Source organism: Sparus aurata, chromosome 13, assembly GCF_900880675.1.
Source record: "Sparus aurata chromosome 13, fSpaAur1.1, whole genome shotgun sequence".
Taxonomy (NCBI): domain Eukaryota; kingdom Metazoa; phylum Chordata; class Actinopteri; order Spariformes; family Sparidae; genus Sparus; species Sparus aurata.
In genome coordinates this window covers 4,649,134-4,659,426 of record NC_044199.1, presented here as the reverse complement: position 1 = coordinate 4,659,426, position 10,293 = coordinate 4,649,134, and the positions used below count along the sequence as shown (strand labels likewise).

Sequence of the window (10,293 nt, the reverse complement as noted above, 5' to 3'; positions counted from 1 at the left end):
TTGATCAATGCATCAGAATGTACATAAATCTTATTTAGATATATATCTTATTCGCCTGAAGCTTTCAAACTACCACTGATGTGTGTAGTTTATTATCTATTAACAGCAACACACTGCCACACTGCTTACGATTACACTGTTCAAAGTATAAGGTATAAATACATACAAGTATATGTATTTATACATATGTATATAGAATGTATATAAATCTATTTTTATTTCTTACCTTTTTATTATGTTGTTTATTGCAATATTACTGTTCTTTGGTTGCTGTGATGAATGCATTTCCCCATTTGCGGGACAAATTAAGGAATTCTGATTCTTATTCTGATTTTCCCTACCAGTGAACAACAGGTGCAGCCTACAGGACAGAAACACATTTGCATTGAGTAGATTTTTGATTATCTCATTGATTTTTAGCCGCTGATCTATCACATTGAATAATCGAAAGCGTAAACTTTGAGTAACCTTGAGTGAAAGGAGTGTCCTCCCATTCCGGAGATAACTGTCATACTGTGCATCTGCTCCTTCTGTCGGGAAAGTGAAAAGCAAAACAGGTCACCCGACCTGCAAGCATGAGACATGAGGTGAAAGAGCTCAAATATGCAGCAGCAGGATTTGTGCTCCGCTTGTTTTAATAGTAATATTACAGGAGGAGTAAATCTGGATATCTGCCTCTGATTGATATTATTAATGTCTTGGTGTGTTTTATGTTTTATTCTCAGCCCATATCAATATCAGTTTATCAAAATAAAGAATGTGGAGATGTGCAAATGACAAACCAACAACTACTACTGCTTTTATGAAACAGTTTGTCCTGGACATAAGATTCTGAACACATTTGCACTAACTATATAAAAAACATTGCAGATGAGCTGTCTGTATTATAAACTGAAGCCCTGGTGGTCATCTGTTCAATACCTTCATTAATGCTGTTATCTAATGATCACAAAGATCTGTTTTCTTGTGAAAATTATGTCCTTGTTATCTCAAGAAAGCGAGCTCTGGTATCCAGAGATAACCACTGAATCATATCTGTCTTACTGTTTCTCTGTTTCAAATAAAAGTGGCTGCTTTCAGAGTCTCACAATAAAATCATAACCAGGATAAGATTAAGCCGGCCCAGCTCCAGACACCACAACAAAAAGGAGACAACATCATGGTAGATGTTGAAGAATGTACAATGGTCCAATCCCAGTGTCCACACTCAGACTCACAGACTTTGAGGCCGTTCCCATTAAGTGTGTGAGTGCTGTCCAACTGTCAAATCGTAAAGGCCATGAGGGATCCCTCTCAGATATTTTGAGCCCACATTTCTGCAGACTTTGCTGGAGAGAATTAGCCACAGTTCATAGTGTTGCAAAATTTAACATGGGGTTACCAGGGGACGTCAGAAACTGAGGTGGGGGCCAGTTCCAGTAACAACGTGCAACAGGTCCAACAGGTTCAGCCCAGGAGTGACTCCACCTCGGATGTGGAGCATTATAAATATGGTTGTCACAAACAGGAAACAAGACAAAATCAGGACCTGCGATACACTTTTGTCACATCTAATAACTTTTTATCTTGTTTTTTTTTTTTTTCATTTTTTCTTTTTTATAAGAAGAATTTCTGCACCACATTTCTCTTATTACTGTGCAGAGGTTTTTTTCAAGAATATTTGGTATATTCTAATTCACATATTTAAAAAAAAAAAAAATTGTCACCGTTTTGTGTTTTTGATTCTTCAGGGTGAATTCAATGTCAGCTGAGTTGACAAAGATTTCTGTTAATTTGAAATATAAAGTAGCTGCACTGAGGTAGATGACCTGGGTAAGTACTGATCTCAGTGACCTTTACTAAAGCTGTGTTTTTTTCTTCTTTCAGCACTGAAACAGACACAGGTTGAGCAGCGATGTCTCCGGGCTCGGTGGCATTGTGTCTCCTGCTCATGCAGACTGGAGTTTACGGGTTTAACATTGAGCTCGATCGTGAGTTTGCAATTAACTTTATTGGTCAGATAATTAGTGATTTAATCCGTAGTGAAGCAGCCAATCAAAAGCATGAAGATATCACCCAGAGAGCGATCTTAAATATCACCCTGCAGGCGTGTCGGGCTGTGGCCCTGGCTGATGGCAAAGACTTCAGTTTTCCTGTAAGTGTTCAATCTAGATGAATTATACATTTTTGATCAGTTATTAATATATGTGATTTTACACTACAACAAGTTTGTGTGTGTGTATCTGTGTGTGTGTGTGTATCTGTGTGTGTGTGTGCGCGCATGTGTGTGTATGTGTGTGTGTCTGTGTGTGTGTGTGTGCGCGTGTGTGTGTGTGTATGTGTGGGTGTGTGTGTGCGTATGTGCATGTGTGTGTGTGTGTGTGTGTGTGTGTGTGTGTGTGTGTGTGGGCAGTCTGAGCCTTTTACAGTTGAGTCCGTTGCTGCTGCCTGTCGAAAATCAAAATCCTCCAAGAGGTTCCGCCAAACCATCAAATTCATCCAACAAATGAATCGGCTCGTAGACGCTCGCCATGCCTCTGACCCAGAATACCATTTTGACAATGAAAAGTTTGCAGAGGGAAGGAGAACCATCACAAGAGGATTGGAAATTATAAAGGCCAGCAACAAGGAAATGAACTTTGAGGCAGCAAGAGAAAGACTTGGAGAAATCACACACCCTTTGCAGGTACTGTCTATTATTTGTTTGGTTCGTGTGTTTATCAAAATGTTCTTACAAAAATGTTGCATTTCAAAATCAAAACTGAAGGAAGTTCATCAAGCAGCACAAGAGCAAATTTCCAGAAGCCAGTGTTTTTTTTTTATTTCTGTTTTTAAAAAACATATATTTATACTGTAAAGACGAAACTTCATGCACCTTTTGACCCAGTTAAACAGTTGTGGTTAGTTAAATGCAGGACTATAATCATGGACTGAGACCATCTTATAATATTTATTAATTGATTTTAAAAAGTTAATGGGTGTATTATTATTATTATTATTATTGTTGTTGTTGTTGTTGTTGTTGTTGTTGTTGTTGTTGTTGTTGATGATGGAGGTGTTGTCAAGTTAACACTTACTATCTCAGGAGTCCCACTCACTATCTTAAAACTAAAAAAACACTTCCATGTCACCTCCAGGGCTCCATAAAATACTGGTACTACTTCCGAGTTACAGGTATCTAGGTAAATAAAACAATTTGGTGATTGTTTTTGAGTGATGCAAAGTAAGAACAGTAGAAATAATGATTTGTGAGGCTGTGGTGCACTGAAGTGTTGCTACTTTTCAGGAGAAGAAGGCGAAGGAAAAGATGAGGGCTGGGTTCTGAGCATGTGCAGTAAACATTCTGTTCTTGAGAATGCTCGGGTAATATGATGTGCCTCTACCCCAAAGAGTGTAAAAAAAGACTTTAGATTGTTTATTTATCATAAATGCATGATGATGGATGTTTTGATCACTTGAATGTCATGTTGCTACCATTTCCATGTCGAGAAATCGCTCTCTTTTTTAAATACATGTACAAAGCTTGTAGAGAAATGCAAAACAAACTTACGCTGACATGGTTGTTTGAAAAAAGAAGCCTTATTCTATTCTACTTTACTGTTTTTTATGGCACTCGGTCATGTTTAAAGGTTCTTTTGTAAAGCACTTTCTAACTTTGTTAATAAAATAGCTTTATAAATCAAATCTATTATTATTAAATAAGGATAATAAGAATTAACAGTGTAAGCTCTGCACTTTATGTACTTTTCAAAATTACAATAAAAAGGAACAATAAAATGTCTTATTGAAAATATTTACCTTGTTCTTCTTTTCAAATAACAGGATTTCTACACTCACAGCAACTGGGTGGAGTTGGGAAACACTCTCCCCAACACCAATCTGATCAGATCAGGCACCAGCATTGGTAACACAGCAGGTAAAGAGCTCGTTCAATGTCAGTGTTTGGCTGTGTTACCAAAAGAGAGAGAAATGTGATTAAAGGGAAAGTTTTCAAAACAAAACCCTTAAAAGATTCAAAATGTCTGGTGGACTTTTATATCCCACAGCTTCAAGCAGAGCAACCTGTCGCAACTGTGATGGAGATGACTGCACAAACAACATTTTGGAGGATATCAAACAGGAAAAGATTCTTACCTCTGGATATTTTGGTTCTAGTAAACCCGATGGTAAATGTCCTGCCAGTGCCTACCATAAGGACTGTATTTAATTTACTGTACAAAGACTATTAAGAAAATGTCATTTTGTCTTTAGGCTTGTAAATAAAATGTTCAGCTAAAAAACTGTTACTAGGTTCTAAAATCACACATTAATGCACAGGAAAATGCAGCCATGGAGGATTTTTTGATGATTCAAAAGAAATCGAACCTAAAGGTGGGATCAACAAAGACAAGATGACTGCTGAGCATGGACATCTCCATACGGAAGCAGCAAACATGGCGGTAGCTGCAACCAGTGAGCTACTGGAGGACATTCGAGGGGCTGCTGGTGACAAAGCATTCTTACAGTAAGAATCCTATTCTGCATTGTGTTTCAGTTATGTACTGAAGGAGGCAAAGCAAGTGTTTTTTTATGTATTTCATGTCTGTTTTATTTGTCCCTGTCCTCCCCTCAGGATGGTGGGAATGTCTGGTGAAGCTCTATGTTTTGTGATCGACACAACAGGAAGCATGAGGGATGACATTGCAGCAGTGAGGACTGTCACTTCCTCTATAATCAACAGCAAAGTGGGAACAGAAGATGAGCCCTCAGTTTATATTCTCGTGCCTTTCAATGATCCAGGTAGTAAGACTAGTCCCTAACTAGAGTTTTAATCCTTATTTTCCTCATAAGTGAAATACATTGATATTTGTGAAGTTTGTGAATTTGCTCGTTATCTGCTTGCCTTCTGAACTGTAATTAACTGACAAGACTCTTCTATTCTTGTATGCTGACTAGGGCTGTCAAACGATTCATTTTTTTTAATCGCAATTAATCACATTTTGTCCATAGTTAACCCGTGATTAATCGCAATTTTTTTGGCACATTTTTTTCTGTTCTAAATGTACCATAATGTATTTTTTTATGTTCTTAATACTTTTAACACCATGAGAAAGGGCAAATATGCTTGCTTTATGAAAATGTTTATTCAACACTTCAAACCATGCAAGAAAATAAAAGGCTCAAAAACTCCCACATCCCCCTAAATGGGATCAACTGCTTTTAGCAAGGGGATGGGCTCTCTGCATCTGCCAGTGCTAACTCATTTCATGTCAACAGTATGTGCAGAAAACTTTTGTGATATCGACTGAACCATCCTACAGTGGCCGTTCATAAGTCCTTTCTCCATTTCCTTTCACTTTTCAGTCCACTTTGTTTTTCCCAAACCACCAACACTGTTTCTTCTTCTGATTCCCCTTCTTATTCTTTTGCCACCCTCTGGATGAAGACTACAGGTGCCATCGGCGGCTGTAAATCATACAATACAGTATAATTTTTTCTTAATACCCAGCTTTAATTGCGCGTTAAAAAAAATCACGCCGTTAAGGGGATTTTGTGTTAACGCATTATTTTTTCCTACACTTGAACCTCAGATTTTGGGCCGCTGACGAGGACTACAGACCCAAACAAATTCAAGAACGCTATAAATTCACTATCAGCAACAGGTGGAGGAGATGCTCCTGAAATGAGTCTATCGGGGCTGCAGGTGCTGTGATGTCTTTGAGCTACATCAAAATCAGCCTCCGCAAAATGAAATGATGTGACAAAATTTAAGTCAAAACACTGGATGATTTTTATCCTCTATTCCTCTTATAGCTGGCTTTAACTGGTGCTCCTCCTATTTCTGAGATCTTCCTCTTCACTGATGCACCTGCTAAAGACACTCACCTGAGAGGCACAGTGATTGCACTCATGTTGCGCACCAAGACAGTGGTGAGTATTCTTAGTGTCAATGTTAACAAAACAGACATGTCGTGTTTTCCACCTCATCAAATTCAATAAATTTCTTCCCAAAAACTACATTACATTTGATTTATTTTCAGTTGAACTGCATGATTACAAGCAGTGGGAGATTTCGTAGTAGAAGACAAATAGGTAACGATCAACAACAACAGAGTCGGTTGGCGACATCAGATGCCCAGCTTTACAGAGACCTGGCTCAGACTTCAGGGGGTCAGACTATTGAAGTCACAAAGAGTGAGCTCCCTGAGGCCGTCAGCATCATCACAGAGTCATCCAGCTCCTCTCTGGTATTAAGTAATGCTCTCACTGGCTATTAATGACTCTTCTAATTGTTTCAAATATTTAGTTTTGTCACCAATTTCATTTAACCCTCTAGGTGACCCTCCTGCAGGCAGCTAGGAGTCCAGGAAAGGCTGACAATTTTACCTTCACAGTTGACAGTTCAGTAAAAAACCTCACAGTTTATATCACTGGGACATCAGTTAACTTTACTCTCATCAGTCCATCAGGTGATACTACTTTGGAGATTACATCTTTTACAAGGTTTTAATTGTATTATTGTCAATAAGCATTGATACAGTGTTTTGAAGTCATTTTAAGCTTTGAAATTTCTTGACTTTGGCACCATCTGGTGGTAGTATATAGTGTCACACTGAGGTACAGTTAAAAGAAAGCATGCTACTACTTCACAACTGATCTCATGAAACATTTCGAAGTTAGTTTAACCATCAGCGTTCTAACCAGTGAGCTCAATTTTTTGCCATGACTTTGCTGTCAGGTGTCTCTCAGCAAAGCACCAACACAACAGGATCATTGATCACTGCATCCCAGACAGTGGGGAATTTCAAGACTCTGAAGCTTAAAACAGAAGTGGGACTGTGGGAAATGAAAATGGTGTCAACAAATCCTTACACTTTGAAGGTTGTAGGTGAGAACTCCTTGATGATGTGGATGAATCAGATGAGAGATACTAATGTCCCTCCAGATTTAGTCGTGATCAAGCTGATGTTTATGTTCAGCATGGACCCTCATTGGTTGATTGTCCTTTTTTGGTGACATTTTGTTATTTGCAGGTGAGAGTTCCATTGATTTCCTGTTTGACTTTTTGGAAGTATCCAAAGGCCTATTTGGAGGTTTTGATGTCATAAACAATCGTCCCAGAGCTGGTAAGGGAAACAGACTTTGCGACAGGCATTTGATTAACTTCAGCATATTTCATTGCATTCTCTCTTTTTCTGAAGGTTCTAATGGTACTCTGTTATTGACGGTCACCGGGAGTACCTCCGCCATGGTAACAGAAGTGATTCTGGTTGAATCATCGGGTTCAGGAAACTTCAATGGCAATGTGACCGCTGTTGGTGGAGGAGACTACTTGGTGGTCTTTAACGGGATACCATCAGAGGAGTTTGTGGTGCTCATGAAGGGGCAGAATGGCAACAGCTCCTCCAGATCCTCGGGGACCTTCCAGAGGCAGTCAACCAGCAGCATCAAAGCATCGACTTTGACTGTTACTGTTGTAAGTAAAATTACTTTATCTGAAAACCAGATATGACTTTTAACATTTGTTGCCCTTTCAAGGCGAGTGTGAACAAATGATTGCCAACAGTACATTGACTCACACGGGGCACCATTTGTGCTCTGTTTTAAGATTGATTGTACTTCCAAGGCAGGTCGCATTATTTTTGTTTGCATGGCCCAAAATCAGATATCTCATTGCCTCAGGGGCCTTATCCATACAGCGACCAACCACCTCTGTCCTTAGACCCTATATTTTAGTATGGAAAAACCCTAAAAATAAGTTTTCATAAGGAAGAAACCTCACTGAGAACCCCTAAAGAGAACAAAAATATCTTATTCAAGAAAATGATAAAAGATAGTCAGTGGCCCACCAGGGGGAGCCTGAGTAAAAAGTCAATTCTAAATCAAATGTCATCTGTTTTTACAAAAACAAATCTAGAAATCACATAAAAGGTGCACAACTTAGATATGCAGTGAGGTAAAACAACTTCTGTAAAGTGTTAGTACATACCTTCTTAACATCTCATATGTCATCTATATTTAAATGACTCATTCTCCCACTTTCCTTCCATTTGAGGCTGATACAAATCGCGTCTTTGCACCAGGAGAAACATTTTCAGTTCCCTTCACTGTAAAGACCAGCAGTGCAGGAGGAAACTTCACTATCCGAGCTACCAATGACCGAGGGTTTACTTCAACGTTCCCGTCCACTTTAGCCCTGGACACTGGAGGTAGTGCTAACGGTACAGTGAACCTCACAGCACCTCTTACCACTACGTCTGGTACTGTTGTCACCCTGACTATTGAGGCTGAATCTCCAGGTGGAGCAGACACCAACTACCTCGTGCTGCGTCTTGCTGTCCTTAAAACGGTAACTCTCCAGTTGAAATGCAAAGGCAGTGAATAATAATTCTAGCTTTTTGTTTTCTAACTTCTAACTCTTCTCCTCATACTGTAGGTGACTGATTTCACTGAGCCCATGTGTGAGCTGCTTAGCCGACAGTCCAACTGCACTGAAAATTGCAGCTTGTGCACATGGAAGATCTCCGTTCAAGTGACTGATAGGGCTAACGGGACAGGTGTTGACCGTGTTAGCCTCAGACAGGGCAATGGCACCATGAACACCAGCCTGGCTGCTGGCAACGAGGGCATAACGCTGGTGTCCTACACTGCATCTTGCAGTTCCCCTATTGTGGAGCTGCTCGTTGTTGATAGGGTGGGTAATGTTGGCTCCTGTTCCTTCAGGTCTTTGTCTACCAAAGCTGCTCAATCTTTTCTTCTTTGCCTTGGAATCACGATCCTTGGGCTCATTTTACCATTTGAGATGGGAATCAACTGAATGTTGACATATTAATGTTGGGAAGACTTACATTTAAAAGCTCTCTTGACTTTGGAAAAACAAATATTTACTCTGTTGCCAGTTTATTGTGTAAATATAACTTTAAATAATGCAGGCTTATACAACAGCACTGCAATAAACCCTATGAATTAGTTTGCTATAGCTGAAAGTGTATTATGGCGAGGCCTTAAAGTGTAACTCCACCAATTTCCCACATTAACATGTGTTAACATGTCTTGGAGTAGTATAAGTCCGTTTGTGGCAACATAAGAAGTTGCCTGTAATCTGATACATTTCCTCCAGTGATGTCGCTCAGTCTGCAGTGAGTGATACAAGTTGCATTGTGGGTTATGTAGGCACCAGGTTTCGAAAATGAAGAAGAATGTACAGAATAAAAAAGGTGATGTCTCTGGTTCAGGTTCAGTTTGAATCATTTGTTTTAAAACCGTCCATTATGAGGTCAACAGTATTATAGGAGTTCAATTCTAAACCAAAAGATCTTATTCACATGGCGGCCATTTTCCTCCACTCAGCCTGGGAAACAAGCGTAGGTAATGTTACAATATTGTTATCGTATCGCAACAAAACAGTTTTGTGTGAAACAGTAACTTTAGCTATAATTTGGTTGTCAGTGGCATGCCAGAGAAAAGTGGCCACTTTGTGAATATGGTTTATCGACTGTTTTTCCAAACCTGGCGCCTACATTACCAACAATGCAACTTAACCACTGAGTGGCATCACTGGAGGAAACTTTTCAGATTTCAGTCAGCTTCCTCAGGAGCCACAAACAGCTCTATGATACTTTTTCTCACATTCAGGTTTTCATCCCAAGACCCTGCAAAAACACTTTAATGTGTAAAATTGGTGGAGTTACCCTTTACAGCTTCCATTCAGGAGTCTGTGTTGTTTGCTGTGTTTTATTGTTAGACAGAGTTGTTTTTTAATATTTGGTCTACTTTCTTTGAAATAAATGGATTCATGGGAAAACCCCATAATCTGTCAACTGAGTGTATGTACAACCAGGTGAATAGTACTCCTGTTGAACCAATGCTAAAATCTTTAAGCTATGAAATGTGAACTGCATGTATTTTATGTATTGTAGGGTGATTGATGTCATCATAAATCTTATTATAAGCATAATGGAACTGTGATTACATGATGATTTAGACATGTCAGATTGATCATAATACGTAAATCAAGATAAAATCAAGATTCTCTGATATTAAGTTGTGTACTGCTATAGTTGATTGAATTGTTAAATGTTTGTTAAAATGTATGTTGTTAAATCATTTAGAGGGGCATATGTGACATTTTTAGCAATTAACATGTATAAGTAACTTTTTTAATTTACCATATGTGAGAGGATTGTATAATGACGTGATCCATTGAACATCTCTTTGCCACGTCTCAAGACGGATTTTCCACGACAGTCAAATGGATGTCACTTTGTAGATGTTTGTTGGGTGTCGATGGAGAAGTTTCCCAAAGCCCCTTTTAAAATATGTACATTTGATGTA

At 39.0% G+C, this 10,293-nt stretch overlaps 1 protein-coding gene across 1 annotated transcript; it reads left to right on the top strand.

Moving 5' to 3' along the window:
* Positions 1-1,551: 1,551 nt before the first annotated feature.
* Positions 1,552-9,586, top strand: LOC115594382 (von Willebrand factor A domain-containing protein 7-like). Its single transcript, XM_030438440.1, has 16 exons — positions 1,552-1,663; positions 1,867-2,134; positions 2,393-2,665; positions 3,802-3,895; positions 4,026-4,145; positions 4,297-4,483; positions 4,592-4,758; positions 5,550-5,662; positions 5,773-5,889; positions 6,000-6,206; positions 6,296-6,428; positions 6,698-6,847; positions 6,993-7,085; positions 7,161-7,435; positions 8,015-8,308; positions 8,396-9,586. Exons 2-16 carry the CDS (start codon positions 1,895-1,897, stop codon positions 8,774-8,776), a joined length of 2,844 nt encoding a protein of 947 aa, XP_030294300.1. The 5' UTR covers positions 1,552-1,663; positions 1,867-1,894; the 3' UTR covers positions 8,777-9,586.
* The last annotated feature ends 707 nt before the right edge of the window (positions 9,587-10,293 follow it).

Excerpts from the sequence above, each read along its gene's own strand:
- LOC115594382 (XM_030438440.1), top strand. The coding sequence starts at position 1,895 with ATGTCTCCGGGCTCGGTGGCATTGTGTCTCCTGCTCATGCAGACTGGA. Across the intron at positions 6,429-6,697 it reads TACTCTCATCAGTCCATCAG|GTGTCTCTCAGCAAAGCACC; the intron begins GTGATACTACTT and ends CTTTGCTGTCAG. Across the intron at positions 7,086-7,160 it reads AAACAATCGTCCCAGAGCTG|GTTCTAATGGTACTCTGTTA; the intron begins GTAAGGGAAACA and ends CTTTTTCTGAAG.